The 26205-nt window shown below is 37.7% G+C and overlaps 1 protein-coding gene across 1 annotated transcript in view; it reads left to right on the top strand.

Moving 5' to 3' along the window:
* LOC127226979 (disco-interacting protein 2 homolog C-like) overlaps window positions 1-26205 on the top strand; it is a gene marked incomplete at both ends in the record, with an annotated part of 134876 nt that overhangs the window by 7542 nt on the left and 101129 nt on the right. Inside the window, 3 exon segments of the mRNA XM_051191183.1 lie at window positions 6028-6138; window positions 23359-23484; window positions 24880-25089. Of these exon segments, the coding sequence (XP_051047140.1) occupies window positions 6028-6138; window positions 23359-23484; window positions 24880-25089 (447 nt within the window).

The following is a 26205-nucleotide window of genomic DNA, read 5'->3' as shown; positions in this document are numbered from 1 at the left end:
GTCTTCAATCATGGTTCCCTAAATTAAACACTATAGTGAGTGTTGAATTCTCCCCAGTGGTGAATACTGAACTGTAACTGCTTCACTAATTATTCGTATTCATGTTGTTGATGGTTTATCAGCCTCAGCAGCAAGAGATTGGTCAGTTGCCTTGCGGTAGAGCATGCAAGTGACATTATGGTGACAGGTTCAGTTCTGTAGAGAGTTACATACTCAATTGTTGATTTTGTGTGTGTGTGTGTGTGTGTGTGTGTGTGTGTGTGTGTGTGTGTGTTAATGCACCATTTCAAATATTGATTGGAACAAGGTCAGATAAAATGTAATGAATGAAATATTGACTCAAATACTATTTTAAAATATATTTTGTTACCAGCAACCTATTGGAGCTCTTCTGCCTCATGATATTAATTTTTTTTCTTTTAAAACATCTGTGGTTGATTGCATTTCACTCCATGAGAGCAAGTATACAAAATTACCCCACTGGATGACAGCCATAGAAAGCTTATCAATAAACCAGACAGCCGACTTGGCTCTGTATACTATGGATCTTGAGAAGAGATGAAGGGTGAAAGTAGTTCTGAGGAGGTTTATACTCATGGACTATATAGGAAAATAGTACTAATAGTACAGAGATTTACAGCTGGTGAACCTGGAAACTTGGAAGTGTGTGTTTACCTCTGCTGTTCCTTGAGCTATTCCAAAATGCCAGTCAGTGTGTAAAAGGAATGTGAAAAACAATGACAAGTGGTAAATAATATGTAAAGTAGAGGAGCCACTTGGCAAAGTGAAAGCCAGTACATTCAGATGCTAAGTGGACATCATGGGTATTACTTAGCAAGTAGCTGAAACAACCTGTGGGAAATGGTGTCTACCTCTGCTCAGTCATATGCATGGATGTATGTATGTATGTATGTATTTATGTATGTATATAATTGTATGTGCATTGGTGTAAAGGAGTTAGATCCCTTGGAACTTGGTACAGTTGTGAGCTGCCATGTGGGTGCTGAGAATTGAATCCCCCGTCCTCTGGAAGAGCCGCCAGTACTCTTAATGGCTGAACTATCTCTCCAGCCACTCTGCTCAGTCCTTATGAACATGTGTACTCTCTGAGGAATTAAAGTTAACAAGGCTCCAGGTTTGGACATAACCAGACAAGTCCTACAGTCAAAAGTACTATGTCAGAGTACCTACATTGTCCTGAAAATAGTCTCAGCCACAGAGTGAGGAATTTTCTCAAGATGCAGGATACTATACTCAAGGTCTCAATCAACCCAAATAAAAGATGTATATGAAAGAGGTCCATTAGTGTTCTGCCACAAGAAGAGAACTGGCTATCAGCTCCTTAAATAAAAGTAAAGAGGGAATAATAAAAGTTATCACAGAAGAGACAGTGTAGGATTATAGCATCGTAATGAACTTTGGGGAAATAATGAAAATGAAAGGCAAGAAGTAAACAGGATCTATTCCTGTTACAGTAGAAAAAACAACCCAAGACCTCTATGTGCTATTTCTCTTTTCTGAAAAACCTACTTTAGATGCCTCTTTAAAATACAAGGAGAAAGACATGGATAGATTCAAGGAACCAGTGACCTAAAATTCTGTAAAACCAAAACAAGTCCAAGATGAAAGAGATCCCAAATGGCACAGCAGGTTTGGTGACTCAGGTTAGAGGAAAAAGGGTCTCCAAATAAACTTCAGTGAAATCAAACAAACTAACAAACAAAAAGAACTGAAAAACCATTACTAGATTGTGAGTGTTTGACTAGGGGAGGAAAAAAAAGTATGGGAAGGGTTTGTTTTTGTTTTGTTTTCCAGTTAGAGTATTTTGAAAGTATCAGAAAATAAGTACATTAAAAGCATGACACTAGGACAGTATAAATAAAATGGGAATATATTAAACCCATTCTGATGTGGAGCTTTTCATCTCAGCATAATCCTGATCATGTATGTAAGTAGTAGAAACTATGGTGAATAACAAGAAGCCAATATGCTGTCTTAGAGTGAGGCTTATCAGTAGTTATCAGAGAGGCTTCACCTAGCAACTGATGAAAAACAGTTGCAGAGACCCATAGTCAAACATTAGGCAGAGCTCAGGGAATTTTGAAGAAGAGGGGGGAGGGGAGGGGTTCTAGGAGCCAGCAGGATCAAGGACAGCACAAGAAAACCCACAGAATCAACAAATTTGGATTCATAGGGGCCCACAGAGTCTAAACCAATAATCAGGGAACCTGAATGGGACTGAGGTAGGCTCTCTGCATATATGTAACAGTTATGTAGCTTGGTCTTCTTGTGAGACTCCTAACAGTGGGAACAGGGGCTGTGTCTTTTGCCTGCATTTGGGACCCTTTTCTTTTACTAGGTTGCTTCACCCAGCCTTAATAGGAAAGGAAGTGCCTAGTCTTACTGTAACTTGATATCTGACTGATATACATGGGAGGTCTGCTCTTTTCTGAAGAAAAAGGAAGAAGAGTGGATGGTTAGGGTAGCAGAGGTTAGGGAGAGGGACTTGGGGGAGAGTAAGGAGGGAGGGGAAACAGTGATTGGGCTGAAAAAAAATAATTAAAAACAAACAAAAAGCAGAAAAAGAAATCAGGGCTCTAAGTCCAAAAGTAAATGTCAGCTCAGAGCAGAACTATTTGGCTTCATAAATTTGACATGTGATAAGGGACAATAAAATAGGCTTATGTGAGAGCTAATTGTTACTGAAATCCAGGCATTGCCCTTTTTTGGTGGTGGTGGTGGGAGCTCATGTTTTAGGTCTTCTAGGTATCACTCTTCTAAAGAAGAAGTGATAGTCATTAGTACACAGTGGGAGCAATTTTGTCTTTTGTCTTTGAATCTAAGATCACATTTTTAATAATTCATAAAATCCATGTTCAAGTTCATCCTATTCAACTACTTAGCACTAAATGGAGCAAGTTTCCAGAGTTTGTAATTGGGAATGACAAAAGCTGAAAGTGGATGCTACAAATGGATAACTTACCAATTACCAAATACAGATAGATAGTTTATAAAGTTTATTTTAAAGTTGACATTATTGATAACTGTAATTTTAAAATCTCTCAGGGCATTTATGGTTTTTTATTCATTCTACAAAACAAAAAACAATAATAAATTTGATTTTATGTTTTGGACTTCATGCTTTGGTGGACACTATAATAAGAAAGAACACTTGCCTATAGCCTGCCCACTGTTAGGAATATGGTGTAAGGTAGGACCGCAGTGGATCCTATTGTGGGAGACAAACACTCCATCAGGCAGAAATTACACGGGAAGGAAGTTGTAACATGAGAAAGAAATGGGCCCAGCCACTAGCTCTCACCTCTAGCTCAGGCTGAAAGGGCTGATCCATGAATGAGCTCTTCACCAAGTCCAAAACTACTGCCTCTCCTCAGTGTGGCTGGAGAATGAATACCTCTCTGAGACCTTGCTTCTGGCTTATATACTTCCCTAATGTTGGGATTAAAGGCGTAAGCTTTTAATTCTTTTTTTAGACTGATTCATTCTTGTGTAGACCTGGGTGGCTTTGGACTCACAGAGATCCATCTATCTCTTAATCCTGAGTCCTAGGATTAAAGATGTGTACCACCACCTCCTAGCTTCTGGCTGCTGGGATTAAAGGTATGTGTCTGTCGTCTACGGCTTGTGGCTGACTTTGTTTCTGAATCCTTAGACAAACTTTAATAAGTCATAAATAATATATCACTACAGTAAGTTTTATGGGGAAAGGGAATGGAGTGGAGAAAGGGAAGGATGGGAGGAGAGATGAGAGAGGGAGAGAGAGAGGAGAGAGGAGGGGAGGGGGAGGAGAAGAGAGGCAGAAAAGTCCTGTCTGTCCCTCCAAAGGGACAGTAGGAGAGCAGAAGTGGGCTGAGTTTGCCTCTTAAAGGGAACCTTTGCACCTGTGTGCAGACTACATAGTGACATAACAGCCATAGCACACTGGACTGGCCAGGGTACTGCCTGAGTACATTCTGCCAGCATACTGCCTGAATCTTAACATTCCCATTTTTATTATTTAAAAGTTGAGGAGTTAGGTGTGGCAGGTTAGGGAATGAGGATGTCCAGTTCTCGAGGCTACTTCCTGCTGACCTAGGGGGTGTCGACCATCTTTGGGGGACCTGGAATCTTGGATGCTGACATGTCCTAGGGCAGCTGGTTGTTTTATTGTGGTCCACGCTGTATGGAACTCTCTGGTGCCTCTTAGACTTGGCAAGATGTTGCCAGAGAAGAGGACAAGGTTAGCTTTAGGAAAAAAAAAAGAAAAATTAGCTCTTGGTGTTTGAAGGGGAGGGTATCAGGACCAGAGAAAGGTGGGGACCTTGAATTGTTTATTGACAGTACCTATCTGGAGTGCATCTGACCTATTCAAAGTGAATCCAAGTCAACTTCTGGTACTTATAAGAATCCTTTGAGTTTGTAAAAATGTAACTTTTAGACACATTAGTATTTCCATTGTTAATAATCTACATTTACATTGTAGAAATGACAGTGTACTCATATCAGAAATTATTTTGATTAAAAACATCAACACTCTTCCTTTCATCTGGAAAACTGGCAGATGTTTTTAGCACAATGAAAAGCACCTTAATCTTGGAGATTTGATTGTATAGTGGTATAGGATGGTGTTTAGTACTCTGTCAGAATTGGACTAATAGCTTATCAGAGTTTTATTGATTAATGTTAGACTATGAACTTTTGGAGTCTTAACAGTAGTAGCAGAGAGAGAGAGAGAGAGAGAGAGAGAGAGAGAGAGAGAGAGAGAGAGAGAGAAATCTGGAACATATTTTATTCTTTTAAACATTCAAATCACTTACTCCTTTTCATTATTTAAGCCTTTCTGTCTTCATAACTTGTATTCACACACCTTAGTTTAGTTTCTTAGACCTTTCCATCTTCAGACCTTTATAACTTACATACATACACTTTAAAACATCTTCTTAGTTCTTTTCATCTTCATACCTTAAGCTCTCATGTCTTTATATAAATAAACCTTAAAGCACCTGTTCCTGAAATTTGTTTTGTGAGTTTATTCCCTTTTTGAGTCTGATATTGAGATAAACTTAGGATTGACTCTAAGAAAGTAGGTCCTGTGACTTGAATTTTTACACAGGGACCTTATAAGGCACTTGAAGCCTTGGCTGTTTGTTTAGGCTGGTAAAGCTAACAGTCGTCAAAAGCATCAGAGTTTTTGAGAAGAGTAAATTTTACCTGAATTAATGATTATAGAATGACAGAGACATACTAGCTTGCCACTTGGACAGAAACTCCCAGTGTCTTCCATAGTTGTTGAGGGCAGAGCCCTCAGGATATTTGCCTTCCACTGTCACCACAGGGCCTCCCAGGTACCAGAAGATCCTGTGGACTAGTAGCTTTTAAGGAAGACCAGCCTACTGTTGTCTAGGCAATATGGAGGCAATCGATTTCAGTGTCCTATTGCCCATGGTCTGAAGAGCTCTTTGTAGCAGCTGAGGTGAAAGGCAGAATTTCTCAGTGGCTAGTGCTGCTACTTACGAAGCAAGTTGCAAGTAGAGTTCAGCCCTCTCTGTCTTTTTTTGGAGGAAATGGGGTGCTGCCAGGAGCTGACGTTTTTAATAAAACATTTTAAATGCCATATTCTCTGTATCTCTGAGCAGTTGAGGGCTATCTATTGAGTATATCTGAATAGACAAACTTCAACTTTAGTTACTTGTCTTAAACACATAGGTGGCTAGGTGAAGTTTTATTCCTTTAATCAAATAATTATATCTGTACTTAGCATGGCTACAATGGCATTAGTACAGGATCTGTCTGAAGAGTTGGATCTAAGCTGAGAGATTGTGGAGCGATGAACTTCTCTAGGGCTCTGAGCCTTGCTTGTGTCTCACTTTCCTATTGACCTACAGAGTGACCCCAAGGCTTCTCAGCACCACCTAGTCTAATATGTGATGGCAATGTAATGAGTGAATATTTATTATAACTGAGTTTCTTTAGTTTAGCTACTGAGAACAGCCTCACCCTCATACTGCTGTTTTACCTTGTATCCAGGAGTGGACCAAGCTTTGCCCCAAGAGCGACGGGCACCTGTCACCCCTTCCTCAGCCTCTCGATACCACCGTCGAAGATCCTCAGGCTCTCGAGATGAACGTTATAGGTCAGGTAAGGAATTGTATGGAGGCACTAGACTCCCTGTACATGGATCTGATACTGTGAATAAAGGCTCCACCTTCCTATTGGCTATGTATGAAGCACAAGTTCAGGACATTTGGATTTTACACAGGTGGAGCTCTAGCTCACGTACCAATGTATGTTCTAGGCCAGTGGTTTTCAATCTTCCCTAATTCTGCTATCCTTTAATATAGTTCCTCATGTTGTGTTGACCCCCCCACTGTAAAATTTTTTTTTTTGATACTTTATAACTGTAATTTTGCTACTGTTAGGAATCGTAATATAAATATCTGATATGTAGGATATCTGATATATAACTGTTGTGAAAGGGTTATTCAACCCCAAAAGGGGGTCACGATCCATAGGTTGAGAACCACTGATCTACCCACTCGATCCATAGCAAGTCTTTTATGTTTTGATAAGTAATAATTACAATAATTATTACCTCTTTAAATGCTTGTTACCTGTAAACAGAGATGACCAGTCTACTATAACACTGGGTTTTACACTCAGAAGGCTTTCAATAGGAGGTGTTTTGCTTTTTTTTTTTTTTTAAATTCACCCCTTCCCACTGCCCTTTCTTGTTCCTCACCCACTCTTCTGGACTCTGTAGGTACTTGCATTCACCTGTGTACATTCCTATACATAGATATACATATTTTAAAAGATAAAAATCTAAAAAGAGGTGGGATAACTTTTTCCTACTGATGTTCTATCTTTTAGTTTTCTAGTAGATTTTATTTTTCTTGAGCCAAAGGAAGATCTAAGTCATTTGCAAGTGAAGAGCCTCCTAGCTCCTTAAGAGGTCTGAAGTTTTAACCACTTGTAGTAAAGTTGCTTTCGTTGCTTCAGTGATCAAATTTTATTACCTACGAAGTAATTGTTACCTTATAGATAATTGAACTAATTTGGAATCAATTCAGCTATCTATATAGTAACAAACTTAATTTCTCTATATATAGTGAGCCAAGCTACACTTAGTTTCTAGGGATAGATTTGTATCTTCTGCCTCTGTTTTTTTTTTTTTTTTTTTTTTTCTTTCCATTCTTTCAACAAATGTACAAAATATTTTGTGTTCTCAGCACTTTGCTATGAACTGTGGCAGAGGCAAAACTGTACCAACACATAGTCCCTGCATTCAGAGAGCTTCCTAGAATAATTTCTACCTTCATCCTGAAGTTTAATTTTCTATTTTGATGTTTTTATTTCTCAAGACATCTGGTTTTACTGACTTCATGGAGATTCTTAGGGTATAACTTGTGCTTTCACTGAACAATTCAGTTTCTTCCTTATTGATAGTAACAGAAACATGCTTATTTCCTTATTATGTTTATTAGAATACTATAAGCTATTAGACAAAAGTACACGTGGTAGTATTGAATTAGTCTGTGAATTTCACTTACTATTCCCAGAATGGTGACAATCCATCTCTAGAGAGATGCCCTGTCTGTAGGGTTGTCCGTATATATGTGAGACCTTAATTTTAAATGAATGAAGATTGAATTAAATTTATAATTCTGTTCCACCTGACTAGCAACATTTAAAGATGTATAGCTTCTATGCTGCACACTGCATATAGGAACTTTGTCATACCTACCAAATGCCCTTTTACAGGAAAATTGTTCTGGGTACTCATGGAATAAATGGCAAAGGATGCTTAAAAGAGCATAAAGGTTGGTTGGCTCCACACTAAAGAAAGTGAAATTAGTTTGGTTTACTATGCCTAGTCAGTACGAGATTTTAGAAATGCAAATAAAGTAGAAAATATATAGGATAGTCTGGTAGAATTGGGATGGTTATCTAATTCTAAGCAGAAACATATTAAAGACCTGTTGGATTATAGGTATGAGGGAAAGATGCAGAATTAAAATCAGTAGGATGCAATGGAAACAGTTCTTAGAAGGAAATTCGTGTCAAATACTCAGGAAAAGGAGACATCCTTGAAAGTGAAAAAATAATCACTTGACTTAGGACATTAGAAAAGAAAAATTAACTCCACATAAAGAAGAAATGAGAAAATAAGGAAGGTAAACTAAAATCAAGAAAATACAGACCTATTGTTAGATTGTAAGGCACTCAGAAGCTATTAGGCTTGTCCTCATAAGGAAAAAAACTGAACATTCTGAAAACTAAGGATTCTTCCCAGATTCATCAAAGAGTTGTTGGCTCAAAATTGCAAATGGATAATGTAAGCAGGGATATGGAGAGCCTAATCCTCAAGATGTGATAAAAAAACAAATACCTACAGTGGCTCATTTTCCTTCTTCCTGCAGTCATTACTTGCCTGCAGTTCTTTCTCTAGGACTGAGATCCTGTGAAAAATTTCCTTTTCTATGTTAATATGTACAATGATATGGCTATTGTTCTAGTATTGTTTATGTAGCCATTTCTAGGACAGACTGTTTAACAGCAGACTCCCTATTATTCTGGCACTTATAATCTTTCTACCCCTGTTCTCTGAGCCAAAGATTTAGGAGCTATGTCTTTTTGTTTGTATATATACACACACATATATATTTGGCTACACACGTATGTAGAAAAAGAATATAAACTTGAGAGAGGGGATATGAAAGGGAGAGCTATTGGGAGGAAAGGGAAAGGGGAAAGTGTTATAATTCTATTTCAATTAAAAAGGAATAAATGGCAATAAAATAATTTTTAAATTGACCTAACAGACAAAGATGAAGTGATTATAGCCAATGTATATTAGTAAAATAAATGATAGGAGGTAGATTTGGGGAATAATTTGTAATGAAGTCCTTACACCACCCATGAGATGGTATTATCTAATATCAAAGTCTACTTGGATTAATTATAAATGTATGTTGTCAACTCAAGGGCAGCCATGCAGAAAGTATTACAATAAAGTATAATTTGAAAATGGTATTATATAAAATTCAAATAACTTCATCTATCAGGCTAGGAATTTGTCTCAATGGTAAAGCCAATGCTTAGTATAAACACGGCCTTATATTTGAGTCCCAACACTAAAAGAAAAAGACAAAAATTCCTCTAACTTTATCAGTATGTTAAATATAATTCCAATTGCATACAGTTTTGAGAAGGTTATTAAAAATCAGTTTTGGCTGCTGTTATTATCAACAAATTTGTTCTTAAGTTCATATAGAAATGTGAAGACCTAGAACAGTGTAGGAGAAATAGGACCAATACCCATTTTAGTTCATGGCCTACTGTGAAAGTAAATGAGAAAAGAGCAAAAGTGTTAGCCAGTGGGGCATCATAGATTGCCCAGGAATGGACCAGCAATGGGGAAAGATTATCCTTTCAGCAAATGACAATAGGCTAATTGCACATGTATATAAAAACAAAACAAAAACTAGACACTGAATTTAGGTCTGAATTGAAAAAGGATTATAACTCCATATGTATAACACAAAGTTCCTGGAGGCCAGCATGGAGGAAATAGAGATCAACTTCATTTTGGTGATGAATTTTATGTAATGCCAAAAGTGCAATCCACACAGGAAAAATTAAAAGTTGGGCTCCACTGAAATTAGAAACCTGTGCCCTTAATATATTGAAAGATAGGCCACAGATGTGGGTTTCTTTTAACCTTTCAACAATAAATTATAAAGTTATAATAGCCAGCCTATTTAAAAGTAATAAAGCAACCAAATTAAAACATGGACAGAAGATTTAAAAAGGCAACCTCACCAAGTGATGCACAGATGGTAAATAGAGCATGGGAGACGATGCTCTGCATATGTTAAATGAGAAATACAGATTAATAAGGCAAGATGCTATGAAAATAATGAAAATCCAAGGCTAGGAAAGACATGGAGCATCAGGGACAGTCATTGGTGGTGAGGATGCATAATTACATAGCTATTTAAGGAGATAGTTGGGCAGTTTCTTATAAAGCTAAACATACTCTTTGGTGTTTACACAAAGGATGAAAACCAAATAACCTGCATGCCAGTGTTCATAGCAACTTTGTTCTTGATGGGTAAAATTGGAAGAAACCAAGATGTATCTTCATTTATCAATTTTTACATACATCACGGAGTATTTTACTAATGGTAAAAGGAAGTGCTCTAATGATCCATGGAAAGATAGCATTGAAACCTAAAGGTGTCTTCCTAAGTGAAAGAGTCAATCTGAAAAGGGCAGGTGTCCTGTGACTCCATTCATGTCATTATGGAAAATGTACATCTGGAGAGGGTAAAAACAAAGTCAGGAGTTGATAGATAATAGAGATGGATGAATGAGCACAGAGGGCTTGAGGAGTGAAGCTATTATGTATGACACTACATTGGTACCTTCATGTTGTTTCACACTGTTATTCATGCTTAATGTTATTAAACACACTGATTATTAATGTCAAATGTGTGCTTGATAGAATGGATGTTAGTTAGTAATTTACCCGTGTTCCCTTATTAATATCAGCCAATGTATCTTACTGAGATGGGAGCAGATGGTAATATTTGCTCTTCATTTTTTCAAGATACTAGTTATTTCCAGTGTGAGACAATATTTCTTAGTGTGCTCTTGCTCACCTTCTTTCCCAGCACTTGAGAGGCTGAGGCAGATGAACCAAAATTTTATGTGAATTTGAGTTACATATGGAGGTTCTATCTCGAGACAAAATTCATAACTCCAAAAGTGGAGTTCTCTGTTCTTTAAGAACATCTGCCCATTTCCTGAATTTTTCTGTCCAGTGGTCTTAGACTTTTGACTTAGAAAGTCTCATAAATGGAAAGAACCTGTATGATCCTACTGGTGTTTTTGGGAGAGGGATTACTTCAGAATTCTGTATCAGAGCCTGTAGGTAAATGGTATGACTAATGGTAGGTAAGTGAAATGGAGTAATTCAGTGGCTCCTATAGAGAGTTGAACAGTGTCCATATTCTTCCTTGCTGTTCACATGCAATTCATAGATTTTTTTTTCTTGCAGTCTTTGGCCCAACAGGAACACCTACATCAGAATAAGTGTATTTGGGTGACTGCTGTTCACACGTGCACCATAATTGTCATATGTTCCACAGCATTATTGTTCCAAGAATTCATGGTATAGTCTAAGAAGACTAGGTTGAATCAGTCAGAAGCCTAACACCTCTCTGATTTCAAGGGTTGTATACTCAGTATTAATAGTGTTTGCCTCAAAATATTGATGAAGGAAGCTGTCATCTTGTACTTGTTCAAAAGGTATTTACTGTTTTACTTTGTGAGTTTTATCTTATGTAATTCAGCAACTATGTGATGGTATTCACATTTTATAGATGATGAAATTGTATTCTTGCCTTAAGAAAATCTATTGAAGCCTAGTATGGGGGTGCATAGCTGTAATCCCAGCACTTGGGTGGTAGGAGAATTGCCATTGAGTTTGTCAGCCAGCCTGGATAATGTATTGATATACTGTCTTAAAACACAAGACACCAAAACAAAAATTGTATTTAGAGTTAATGTAGATGGTAACAATAGAACTGGTATTTTTCCACCAAAGCCTGGATACTTACTTAATCCTGTTGTTTCTAAAGAAATACAGATGGATTTTTCCATTGCTATATTCATTGTGTCTTCTATCATTAATATAGAACCTTAGCTCATAGAACCAAATGAAAAGAAAAACTTCCTATGTCTATAAATTGTTAGAAGCCATAAAGGTCTATCTTCCAACCCAGTTGGAGGTGGGGGTATGAGTAGATGTACAAGCCAGTTACCCATGGTGATTATTTTAGAAAGAGATATTTGCAGGAAATGGAGACAAATGAGCCAGAGTTACCCAACATTTTGCTGTATTACTGAGCTTTTAATATACTCTTGCTGAGGGGAGACTAGTGTCTTTTCCACAAGCACTGTGTGTCATGCAAAGGTGTTTAGTATTCCCAGTACTTTCTGAAATTCTGCTGAAGAAATGTTTCTTAGTATGATGTGTTTGGTGCTATAAATATAAGAAGTTCCTAACTTCTTATTGTTTACTAACAACAGTGATCTGTGCTGTGTGATGGTGGCCTTGCGCCATATAGTGATGTGTGTGTGTGTGTGTGTGTGTGTGTGTGTGTGTGTGTGTGTGTACATATATATTTGAATGTTTTGGGGCAATTAATAGAAGGAAAGTCAATAAAGTGAATAAAATGTAAACTGTTAAAGCAGACAAGGGCACAGACAAGAAAATTGACTCTGATCATCGAAGGAGCAAACTATTGATTTGCTTGTCACCCAGTTCCAAGGACAATTTCCATGATGTTCTTTATTAACAGGGAATCTGAGCCCTTTACAGATTTGGGCTAGCTGTTCATAGAGGACAGCAAAATGTGGTTCAGGAGCAGTGACTTTACTTCTTTGTCCTTGTGTCTTCTGTAGGGCTCCCAACTTCTCTTACACATCAACGATAGGTTACCTGATGCTTACTGATGCAACAATCCCCTCTCCCCCCCCCCCCCCCACTGCGAAGACAGAACTGCCAAACACAACACATTTTTCTCTGAGCACCACAGTCCGTGCTACCAAATCAGGACTCCTTGTGGGAGTCCTTAGTCCAGCTGTCCCTCCTGGATTCCTTTATGACTGTCTTTATGTTATAACTTTGTAGCTTAGCTTTATTTTTTTATGTTTTTTATTTTTTATTTATTTATTTATGATGATGATGGTGATGATGATGATACTGTGGTACGGATACCTTGGGATCTATCCCAAAGTTATTTTTCCATTTCCCTGATATTTTGGTCATCTTTTGGTACTCATGAGTAGTGAGTACCATGAGAGGAAGTTAGTTAGCTTCTGCAGCATAGTACACACCTAGGATCTAAGTCTTTTCCTGTGAGGTTTGTCTTTGTAGCCATTTGTATTTCTGACACTCAATTGGAATTCATGACAGGGTCTGTGTTTCTAGTGTGATCATCAGGTCCTATTAAGGATTTGTGGACACTACATATTGTCATTAGAAAGACATCATGGCATCTCTGTGTAAACTGATCTTCATTATCCTGCCAAATACCTTCACATGAATGAGGTTTATTTTTTTCTTTACATCATTTCCCTTTCATAGCCTCTCATGTAATCTTTAATTCATTTGGCTGGAAAAACTGCACCAAGAACATTTTAATTAAGATTTTATGGGATGCTTAATCAAGTGCTTTAATGGGTTTCTAATGCATCACAGTTGGTACATTTCATTCATACAGTCAATGAAGATTAAAAAAGAAGACCTGTTTTGTAGCAGCCTATTTATCATATTACTATTTTGCCCTCAAAGTGTTTAAACATATGTGTTCTTTTACAATTTATGTGGGATTTCACCCTACATCTCAGGTAATATCTACCCTTTCTACTCTTACATGTTTCAACAGTTCTTCTTGTTTCCTGTGTCCAGGGTACTGAGACTGGCTGGGTTTTTGGGAGACTTCCTGTGATTCCTTGGTTCTCACACCTTCAGGAGAGACAGAACATACATCATTGTATTCTCATTTTCTGAGCCCAGATCTTAGACTTGCCCTTTTCCCCTTCAGAATTTGACTCTGGTTGTTAGACATTATACCAATCACTTTTCCTGTGGCTGTTACAAGGCTTAAGGAAGGATTTATTTTGGTTTATAGTTTGAGGGGATATAATCCACCATTGCTGTGAAGGTATCTTGGCAAGAACAAAAGGTTGCTGGTCCCAGTGTATCCATGGTCAAGCAGAGAGCAATGATTGCCAATGCTCAATATCTTTCTCCTTTTTTTATGCAGTCTGGGATTCACCTAAAGCACACAAAGCCCTAGAATGATGCCACGAACATTTAGAGGTTCTTATTCCTATGTCAGTTAACCTAATTTAGAAAATCTCTAGCAGACATGACAGAGGTTTGTCTTGAAGGTGAGTTCAGATCCTTTCAAATTGGCAATTATTATTAAACACCACAGATTTGCAGCTTTTAAAATCAGATTCTTGGAAGCCTCCCCCGGTAACAACAGTGGGCATTTCCTTTCTAGTTGAGAGGTAGACATACAGTCAACTTTGTGGATAGTAACAAAAGGGAGAAGTGCACCTGGAAGGAAAATCACACAGTGATGTGGGTTTAGTCTCTCCTCTCACTGAAGCAGAAACTGACAGAGGTCCAGTTTCTGATCTGGCTGGTCACTTTTCCAAGATGTTAGCAGTCTAACACTCCTGTTTGGTTTGCGTAGTTGAGGTTTGATTTGGATTGTGTAACACTGGATCATCTTAATGCATGAGGGAAAATTCTGTCTGAAACATTCTTACTCAGCGTTGTATAGAATGTTGTAGGCCACAATGAAGCGGCAGGCTCAAGAGGCTTCTCTTCAGCTCTAGAAAGTTAACTCTTTCCTACCTTTTTGCCATATTTGGAAGTGACTTATGTGCTGTTGAAGGGGTCTACAAAAATCAGTTTGAAGAAGAGATACTATTATCTCCCTTATAATTATTATTCACTATATAATCTGATAGAGTTATCATAGTGCTCTCTTAGATGTTTTAAACCAATGTGATGCTTTAAGGTTAATGTAAAATTTAGATTTGCTGTTATTGAAAATATTTTAATATATATAGTCTAGTATATTTATTTTGTGTATGATGTGTGTAGGTACTTAATGGCATACACATAGAAGCCAGAAAACAATTTGTGAGAGAAGGTTCTTGTGTTCTTCCATGTAGGTCCTGGGTATCAATCTCAGACCGTGGGATGGTGGTAGGTAACATTCCTTACTGACTCATCTATTGGGCCTTAAATTTGATTTTTAAATCTTATTTACTTTATTAAATTTGTGTTTCTTGACTTGGCTAGTAAGTAAAAAAATCTGACCTTATTAAGACTGCTGCAATATATATTTCTTGTTTGTATTGCTGGATCCTTGTAGCTCAACTGCAAGCAGAGTTCTTCATATTTCTTATTTATTATGAAGAGCATTCCATGACAAAGGGATGCTGGTGTGTGTGTGTGTGTGTGTGTGTGTGTGTGTGTGTGTGTGTGTGGTGTGTATATGTGTATGTTTTGAAATATATTTTTTTGTTTTGTTTTCTTTCAAATTCATAGGATGAGCTTAGTAAAATTGTATATGAAGCTGTTTTAAAGTCTTATGAAAACATCCATAATTATGTATGGTATACTTTCCTTGTATAATCAAATGATTGTTTTACTTACTGCTCAAATAACTTGTATTTTGTAGGAGTGACTAAACACAGCATAGAGTGAACTTCAATCTTTCAAAATGGTTGGGTTTATTGGAGACACTACTTAATGATTGGGGTGGTTATGCCAATCCTCACCCATTACTTTCACAAGATTCATTTAACCCCTCCTTGATAAACTGGCATCTTCCAATGATGTAATGTTCTCCAGTTTTCCAATTATAAAAGTCATTTATTTAATTAGACTGTATTAGCCTTTTTACTACTTAGCCTGGGCTAACCTACATAATCACTTTTCACTGTTATATATTCCCTTCTCAGGAATATTTAAAATATTTTTTAAAATAAGTAATATTTATATATAGCTATTACTATATATATATGCAGTGTACAACTTCACCCTGGCTTGTCTGAGAGTAGTAGTAGTAACTAAAATCAAATTCAGCAGAGGAATAAATCTTTAAATCATGGTTAATTTGTTTTGATATATATATATATATATATATATATATATATATATATATTTTGCTCAGTCAGGTAGAGAAGTTGAGCAATTAATTTTTTTTTTTACTTTGAAATGTATCCATAGTTTCAAAGTATCTCTTTTTACATTGCCAGTGGGGTGAGGGCATAATGGAAATTGAACCTAGTGTCTCTCGTGTAAGTGTTCTACCACAGGGCTATATCCTCAGTCCACTTTTTACCTTTTATTTGACTTGGGTTCTAGCTATGCCTCTCAGATTAGTTTTGAGTTCACTGTAGTGCAGACCTTGAACTTGTACTCCTTCTGCATTCACTTCCTAAGTAGCTGGGATTGTTAGGCCTGCTCAGCCTGCTCCAAAATATTTGTTTGCAGTGGGAAACAGTATCTTTTCTCTGGAAAATGTGATGTACAACACTGTACAAAGTAACCTGTGTGACATTCACCTACTGAGGTGAATTAGTCTGTGATGCTGCCATTGGCAAACATAATCTAAATACAATCATGAGGAAACAGTACAAGCTGTGAAGAAAGTGGTCTTCCCTCTTTAAAATGTCCACCTTGTGGTGAATAAAAGCTGAGAAACTTCAAGACTGAAAGAAAGTAAAGGTAATGTGACAAATCCAGTCTGTTATCATGGTAGAGATCACATGTTTGCAAATAAATAAATATAAAGAAAATTACTAGGTTGATTTCGAACATGGTTGTTGGATTAAATAATAGTATATCATTGTTAAATTTCCAGATTTTTAGAGAAATAATTGTTTTGTAAAAGAAAATCCTTGTTTTGGGGAAATAAACAGAAATATTTAGGCATGTGATATATGTTCTACAGCTTACTTTCAGTTTTGAAGTAATTCATGAAGCAAAAAGAGAGGAGAAAGTGTAAGTAGTTTATCAGTCAGGATAAAATTACATAGGAGTTCTCTCTGTTGCCTTTGAGGATTTTCTCTAACTTCCAAGTTACCACAAAAAAGTTTTAAAAGAAAGATACATAAAACTGAAAATGTTGGCTGTGAAGAAAATTAATACCATCTGACCTTTGAAAACTTTAAGTAGACCATGTATCTGTGTTCTTCTGTTTACTGGCTTTTGTTCTTATAAGAAAAATAATTACTAGAAAACTGGATTGTCTCATGATACTGAGTCTAGTTGTTGAGAGAGAACACAGTGCATACAAAGGCTGAAAAGATTAAGCAGTATAATAAGTTAATTATACATGTCATTTAATAGTTTTACCTTGAGATCAGCAAATGCTTTCTCTAAAGCTCAAGATAGCAAATGCTTTGGACCTTTTGGAACATCATGGTGCCCCCTTTGGTGTGAAATACTCATAGACCAGCATTTGTCAACTTTATTTTTGCAGCCGTCGAAAACACAGATTTCCAGTGGCTTTATGAACCGAGACACTGCTCAATAGCAGAATTACAGTTGTGAAGTAGCAATAATATTAATGATTGGGGGTCACCACATGAGAAACTGTAGTAAGGGGTTGCAACATTAGGAAGACTGAGAACCATTGCCATAGCCTATGGATCAGCAGTGTGGTTTCATGCCAGTGAAGAGTCTGAAGCTATAATTGGCTGATGCCTGCTCCAATATGAAGCTGGATTTCCTCTGTGGAATTTGGGGAAGATGTGAAGAAGGAGCCTGCCCTAGTTAATGGTTAAACCATTAGGGAGTGATTAGTAGGTGGATGGTGGATCCTTGGAGTTAATCACACCTGTCTTCAAATAATAGCTCTTAAGTTGTATAGCCTCTGTTTTCTCCCTGGTACAGTGGGAATAAGAGGTCCTCTTCTCTGATAATGCTCTCATTTTTTCTTGTAGCTTTCTACAATCTTTATGCACATTTCAGAAGGATCTCTCTTTCTCTTTCTCTGTCTCTGCCTTTCTCTCTCTCTCTGTCTCTCTCTGTGTCTCTCTCTCTCTCTCTCTCTCACACACACACACCCATGTCCTTTGCCTGCTTAAAATCATCTGTTTTTGGTCCTACTTGGAACAGAATGTATACCATTTCCTGTCCCAGTAGGTTTGTATCCTCCTTGGCCTCTGGTTTTTACTATCTCAGCCAACATATTCCATGTACTGTTTGGTGCCTAGAACTTCAGTATTCTCCAATGCTTTAGAAGCATAGAACTCCTGTTCACTTGTACTCTCAGAAATACCTCTGGCCTCACAATTCAGAGTAGTTCTCTACTCTAGCTGCTTGTCTCTTGTCTATCTCATCTCAGAATGTTGCAACATGCAAAGCTCACAGCTAGCATCAACCTAAATGGAGAAAAACAAAGCATTTTCCATTAAATCAGGAGCAAGATAAGGTTGTCCACTGTCTCTACACCTACTCATAGAACTTGAAGTTTTAGCTAGAGCAATAAGATAACTGAAGGAGATTAAGGGATATAAATAGGAAAGGAAGAAGTCAAAATAGCTTTATTTACAGATGCTATGATTACATATATAAATGACCCCCGAAATTGCACCAGGAAAACCCTACAGCTAGCTGATAAACACTTTCACAAAATATCAGGGCAAAAAACATACGGAAGTCCATAGTCGTCCTGTATGACAGACTGAGAATGAAATCTGGGAAACTATATCTTTCACAATAGCCTTAAGAAAAATATCTTATGATAACTCTCACGAAGTAAGTTAAAGACTTGTATGATAAAAACGTCAAGTAATTGAAAAAGATACTAGGAAATGGAAGGCTTTCCCATGCTCCTAACTTTGTAGGATGAATTCAGCAGAATGGACCATCCTACCAATGCAATCTACAGACTCAGTACAATCCCCATCAAAATGTGAACACAGTTCTTCACAGAGCTTGAAAGGATAGTTTTCATCTTTATATGGAAACAATACTAAATAATATCGGCACCACTGGAGGTATCATCATTCCCAATCTCAAATTGAACCACAGAGTTAATAGTAATGAAAATAGCATGTCATTGACATAAAAAAAAAAAAAAAAAGACATGTTGATCAATGGAATTGAATTGAAGTCCCAGACATAAATCCACACACCTATGGATACCTGACTTTATTATTATTATTATTATTATTATTATTATTATTAAAAAAGCCAGAAATACATACTGGATAAATGACCAGGCAACAGTTTATGCTGGGTAAAATGGATATCTGAATGCAGAATAATGCAAATAGATACCTTAATAGAGGGAGCCATTATAGGTTTAAAGAGAAATATGGCACCAGGGAAATGTCCAGAGATCCACAGGATGACCCCAACCAAGAATCTAAGCGATAGTGGAGAGGCTATCTTAAATGCCCTTCCCCTATAATGAGATTGATGACTACCTTAATGCCATCCTAGAGCCTGCATCTAGTAGCTGATGTAAACAGAAGTAGAGATCCATAGCTAAACACAGAGCTGAACTCCTGGAATCTGGTTATAGAGAAGGAGGAGGATGAACAGAGAGGTCATGACCATACTGGGGAAACCCACAGAAATAGCTGACTTGAACAAAGGGGAGCTCATGGACCCCAATCTGACAGCTGGGGAACAAATATAGGTCTGAACCAGGCCAGGAGGTGGCCTGTCATGTGTATGTCAGCTAGGAGGCCTGGGCAGTCTATAAAGCCACTGGCAGTGGAACCAGTATTTATCCCTAGGACATGAATGAACTTCAGGAGCCCATTCCCCATAGAGTGATACTCTCTTAGCCTAGATACATGGGGAGGTCCTAGGCCCTACCCCAAATGACTTGACAGACATTGATGATCCCCCATGAAAGGCCTCACCCTCCCTGTGGAGTGGATGAGGGGTGGGTGGGACAGGAGTGGGGGGAGGGGGAGGGGTTGATGGATGAATGGGAGGGCAAGAGGGAGAGGGAACTGGGATTGATATGTAAAATAAGTTTGTTTCTATTTTAAATAAAATTCATAAAAAATGGAATAGAGATCCAAACAGAATTGTCAAAAGAGGAACACAAATGGCTGAGAAGCAATTAAAGAAATGTTCTTAAATAAATGTACTTACTCATCAGGGAAATATAAATCAAAACTACTTTGTCATTTCATCTTATACCAGTCAGAATGATCAATAAAATAAATAAAATAAATGAGAGCTCATGCTAGTGAGGATATACAGTAAGGGTAACACTGATCCATTGCTGGTGGGATTGCAATCTTGTACAGCTACCATGGAGATCATTGTGGTGGTTTGTTAAGAATCTGGGACTAAATTTACCTCAAGATCTGGCTATACCACTCTTTGGTATTGTGGTGCCTTGAATAATAATGGCTCCAATAAGCTCATTTATTTGAATGCTTAGTCACCCTGGAGTGGAACTTATTTATAGCATTAGAAGGATTGGGAGGTTTGGCCTTGCTGGAACAAGTGTATCACTGGGTTTCAAGTGCCCATGACACACCCAGGCTCACTTTCACTCTGCACTATGCCTGCCATGCCTGCTGTCATACTCCCTACCCTGATGTTAATTGATTAAGCCTATGAAAGTGTAAGCAAGCCCCATGTTAAATGTTTTCTCTAATAAGAGTTGCAATGGTCATGTTGTCTCTTTGTAGCAATAGAACCACTAAGACAGACTTATCTCCAAAGGACTCTGCATCCTGCTACAGACAGTTGCTCAGTCTTGTTCATTGCTGCTCTATTCATAATAGCCTAGATGTCTGTCAACACAAGAATGGATAAAGAAAATGCAGTACAGTTATACAATAGAATAATGTTTACCTGTTAAAAAAATGAAATCATGAAATTTGCTGGTAAATTGAAGGAACTTAGAAAAAAAATTCTGGGTGAGGTAACCCTAATACCCAATGATGAATATGGTATATATTTGCTTATATGTGGATGCTAGTGGTGAATTCTTTGATAAGCAGGCTATAGCCCATATAACTGCAGAGGTTAGGTATAGAGTAAGGGACTTGGCATGTATGTGTCCATGGTTGTGATGGTGGATCTCCCTAGGAAGGGGAAATAAAATAGATAGGGAATATAAGACTTGGGATTTGAAAGTTAGGATGGAAGGGAAGAAGTGAGGAAGGTAATATAGGGGAGGACAACGAAAACTAAGGGCCATTTGAGGGATCAAATAGAAATCTAATATAGTAGGAGCTTCTTAAAATTCACATATGTGAAATAAATCTAAATGGAATCACCAAATAACAGGGAGACAAAGCCCCAAGTAGACATCTCTTTTCACCAAGTGAACCTCTAGTTCCAAGAATGGGTTACATCTAATCAATTTGTTGGCTAAAAGGGCCCCATGAACACCACCTAACAACTGAGGCTATTTCCAGAGCTATTTGGTTGTTCTTCACAAACTGTTGGTAACTGGAGGTATATATACCTATATACCTCATTAGCACAGAGAAGTAAAGCTGGTGCCTACTTAGAGTCTTTACCCCTACTGACTAGTGTTCATGGTACTGGAAGGTACTCTCTATACCAGAGAAAAATGGTAAACATCAACCCAGCTACAAACTCTAAGCTCTATAAGGGTGACCTGCCTGCATGATATGCTAGAACAGTAGTGACACAAAACTTGTGGGAGTAACCAACTGTGCTCAATAGTTTTATGTTAATTTAGTACAAGCTAAAGCCATCTTAGAGAAAGGAACCTCAATTAAGAAAATGCCTCCAGAAGATAAGACTGTAAGCAAGCCTGTAGGGGCACTCTTTTAATTAGTGATTGATGGGGGAAAGGCTAGCCCATGGTGGGTGGTGCCATCCCTGGGCTAGTGGTCCTGGGTTCTATAAGAAAGCATGTTGAACAAGCCAGTAAGCAGAACCTCTCCATTGCATCTGCATCAGCTTCAGCCTTTAGATTCCTTCCCTGTTTCAGCTCCTGCCCTGACTTCTTTGAAGATGAACATGTGCAGTGGAAGTGCAAGCCATATAAACCCTTTCCTTTCCAACTTGCTTTTTTGTCATGGTGTTTCATCACAGCAACAGAAACCTTAACTAAGGTACCAACTAATCTCTGATTAGATTTAAGGTCCACTTCATGAGATAGAACTCATCCCTGATGTTGCTGGAGTGGACAGGAACCTGACTAGAGAGATCAGGGACCTAGCGGAAATCCAAAAACTACTTTTCTGCTAAAGGAAGGTAGCAATAAAAAGATTCCTAAAGAAATTCTACTAAACTCATAGAGCCCTGTTTTGTTCAGCCATCATTAAAGAGGCTTCCTTCTACCTGCAATAGATGAGAACAAAAACAGAGTCACAATGGGACAATGCAGAGAGTAAGAGACTTTGTAACACTCAGTCCTAAATGTGATGTCTCCACCAAATCCCTCTCCTCAGAGCTCAAGAAACCTGTGGAAGAGGAGGCAGGAAGATTTTAAGAGCCAGTGGGGATGCATGACATCAAGGAAACAAGAAAACAAGACCTTCCAAACACAGTGGAACTTATGCACATAAGAATTGACAGAGACTGTGATAACAAGCCCAGGTCTAAGCCTAATGTGGTGCTAGCACTGAGAGGGGAAGGGGACACAAGCCCTCATCCCTAATTTAGAAGCTATGTCCAATTGATAACTACTCACAAAGGAAAATTAGTTTTCTCTAATGGAGTCCCACTGGGTATACAAATCATTTTTAAGGACAGACTATATGCTCAACAGTAAATGGCCAACTCAATGCCATTTTTGGAGGTTCCTTGTCTCGTAATGCTTTGTCTGGGCATTTTTTTTTTCTTTACAGATCTTTTGTGTATATATTATAGTTTCTGGTGTTGTATTTTTGTGGGGTTTCTGTGTTTCTGAAAATGTGCATATATGAATCTATATATATTTTTTGTGCTTTCTCTTAGGTTTGTGCTTTGTCCTATTCTGGCTTCTTTGTTTTTATTTTACCTTATCATTTTTAAATACCTATTTGTATTTTAATAAGAGAGATTAAGAAAAGGTGTGAATTTGGGTGAATGGGGAATCAGGAGGACCTGAAAGGTGATGGAGAAACCTCAATTAGAATAAAGTGTATGTAAAAATATATATTCCTCCTTAAATAAATAGTTGTCAGAATTGTCACAGATTCAAAAAGAAGAAATTTGCTGAATGTAACTCAGTGCTTGCTTCTGTCTTATTACCCCAAGTCCTTTGTAATGATGCTGCCTTATGAAGTAAGCATTCAGGCTAGGGATGTAGTTCATTGTTAGAGCTTTTGTCCTTCCATCTCCAGCAGTGAAGGAAAATAAACATAAAATTGGCATTCAGTTAATATGTGTGGAATTGATTCATGTGTTAATATTTATAAAATGTCTAACATAGTACCTGGATTGTAGCTTAAACTTTCTGACTATGAGTTATGAGGCATATATACTTCCTCTAATGTAATATTAGAAAGAGTTTTCATGCTTGAACACATGACCTGCAATGGTCAGGGTCCATTTACTCTATGAAAGCCATGAACATTTTGGAGTCAATGTTTGTTTATAAAATTGAATGCTAATAAAGTGAGTGAATCTTAATGTTTCTTTCTACTGGGGATATCAGACTCATGGGACTAACTGCTTTGCTTTCCTTTACCCATTTATTTCTTAGCACAAGTACAAAGATCCCATGTACTATAGGGACAGAGGGTTGGATGAAGGCTTTGGTCTTAGGACTTTGGTCTTAATGGTGGGATAATTGTGTTCTCTGTTGGTTTCAGATGTTCATACAGAAGCTGTCCAGGCAGCTCTTGCTAAACACAAAGAAAGGAAGATGGCAGTGCCAATGCCTTCCAAACGAAGATCCCTGGTTGTACAGACTTCCATGGATGCCTATACACCCCCAGGTGAGCAATGCCTTCCGTGTTTCTGCTTCTTAAATGTGTGCCTTAGAATTAATTGGTAACTAGGTCATATCAGTCTTTTAAAAAAAAAAAAACTTTTAGTTAGGATACAAAATAACGGTCTCATCATGTCATGTTCACATGTTTATTAGTTACTCACCCTCCCCAGAGTCTTTGTGATCCCCTCTATCTCTCTTTTGTCCCTTTCATTCCCCCAATTTTTTTTTAACTCTTTCCCTTTTATGCCACACATATCCAATATCTCTATTGTTCTCCCCACTTTAGATCTTACCTTTCCTCTTTCTGCTTTCATGACCTACATACACCCTAGATTTCATATATGAATGGAAATATGCAATAATAACCCTCATTTGTATTATTTTGTTGTTGTTGTTGTTGTTTGCCCTTAACATAAGGAACTCTTCTCTGTCCATTCTCTTGCAAATGTCATGATTTTATTCTGTTTTTGTGTTTTATTTTGTTTTGTTTTTCAGTTTTTTGAGATAGTGTTTCTCTTTGGCTTTGGCTGCTGTCCTGGAACTAGCTCTTGTAGACCAGGGTGGTCTTTTTGCAGCCGAATAAAAGTCTATTATGTATATTTAACTACATTTTATTCATTCATTTATTGATGGGCATATAAGTTGGTTCTATAATTGGCTATTGTGACTTCTGCTTCAATAAGCAAGCACATACAAGTATCTGTAGTGTGTTGACATAGAGTCCTTCAGGTATATGCCCAGGAGGTAAGAACTTCATGAACCATACTTCAAAAATAGCATATGAGTTTAACTTGGGAGGGAAATTTTAACATTGTTACATGTATACCTATATTAGTCAGTATTTTAGATTTTCATGAAGACTCAACTATGATTACTCAAAAACATAAAATTTTACTCAATTATTTACCCATATAGAAAATATTATACCTTTTAAGTATAATTGAAATTATATAGATCTTTCTTCTGCTAGAAAGATGTGTACGTATATACACACACATATCCTTAAATTTTTACAATACTAATATCCTACATTATTATATCGACCTTTGTCAATCAATTCAGATGGTGACCCAAAACAGGAATCACTAGGCTTTGCCTGTGGAATGTGAGACAGTAATTTAGCTTCTGTAGGCTTTAACAGCTCTTCAACTCTACTGTTGTGGCATAAAAGCAGGCATTTTCGTGTGTCAGTGGATGGAAGTGCTGTGTTCTAGTAAAAGTTTACAAAACATGCAGTAGGCATGATTTGGTCCACAGACTTACTAACCCTTCATCAAAAGTCACTGGGAAGTTATTATCTGATCTGAGGTGTATCTTTTGGCAGTGTGTGGAAAAGCAGTGAGGTTGAGGATCATCTTTGCAGCACTATTTAACAAATCAAATCTCTTCTTGAAAACAGATACCTCGTCCGGTTCAGAAGATGAAGGCTCAGTGCAGGGTGATTCCCAGGGAACCCCAACCTCTAGCCAGGGCAGCATCAACATGGAGCATTGGATTAGCCAGGCCATCCATGGCTCTACTACATCAACCACCTCCTCTTCCTCCACTCAGAGTGGGGGCAGTGGGGCAGCACACCGGCTGGCAGACGTCATGGCCCAGACACACATAGGTGAGTAAGATGTACATAGCCTGGAGGGATGGATACCTTTGCCTTTTTTTGGTGTCTGGTTTGCTCTTGGAATTATCTGAGCTAGCACTGAATATTGGTTTGTTCTCCAGGAATGCTCTGGTTATAGAATCTGATGGACACCTGGGTTACTGCTTTGGACTAAACATTTCTAAAACTATTGTTATGTTTATTCAATACCTCAGTCTTTTGTTACAGGAATTCTTCCAGCTTTGTGTTAGTTTTCAATGTGTTCTTATTCATTAGGAAAGCTTGCAGCCATATCAACTTATATGTTTGTGTTTTATGCTAAATACACTACTCAGTGAAGTTTTGTGGTGCTGGTATAGACAAGAGATTATAACGTACAGTTGCTATTACTTGGAGAGTGTCATTTGAAGAACTTGATGGACTTAATGATTTCTGCCAAAGGCATTCACATTGTTTAGATACTTTATACTATTATTCTTTATGTGGGCTCTAGAATGAAGAAGGCTGTATAGATTAGAAAAAGTAGAAGGTGGGCTAGAAAGGTGGCCCAGCAGTTAAGAGCACATACTGTTCTTGCAGAGGACCTGAGGTTTGTTTGAAGCACAAACATTGGACTATTCACAGCTCCCTGTAACTTAAACTCCAGGGAATCTAGCTGCCTCTCTTGTCCTCCACAGGCAGCTACACTCATATATACCCATCCCCCACATTCATATACATAATGAAAAGTAAAAAAATTAAACCCACATGGTCAGAAACATGACCACGGGGCATCTGAAAATAGTTTAAGAAAAGAAGTAAGCGATTAGAGGAAACATGTGCTAGATGAGTAATTGGTTCTATGAAATGTGGGGATGATATCATTCCTGCCCATGTGCATATTATTTACTATGTCCCAGTCTAGTCCTCATTCTTAGGTGTGAAGTGAGACATCTAGATCTCTGTTCTCATCCATTGTTTTCTGTGGATTAAGAGCTCAAACAGGTCAATGGTAAGAGGTTTTCAGAAGGTAAATTGTTTGGATATGATCCAATATGTTCTATCTGTCATGTAGCCACCAGGTAGAGAAATAGCCAGGTACTTAGAGGCAGTTGCATATTATACGGTCATATATATACCTAGAGGTTG

This window comes from Phodopus roborovskii, unplaced genomic scaffold, assembly GCF_943737965.1.
Source record: "Phodopus roborovskii unplaced genomic scaffold, PHOROB, whole genome shotgun sequence".
NCBI lineage: Eukaryota > Metazoa > Chordata > Mammalia > Rodentia > Cricetidae > Phodopus > Phodopus roborovskii.
This window is presented reverse-complemented; position numbering and strand designations above follow the sequence as displayed.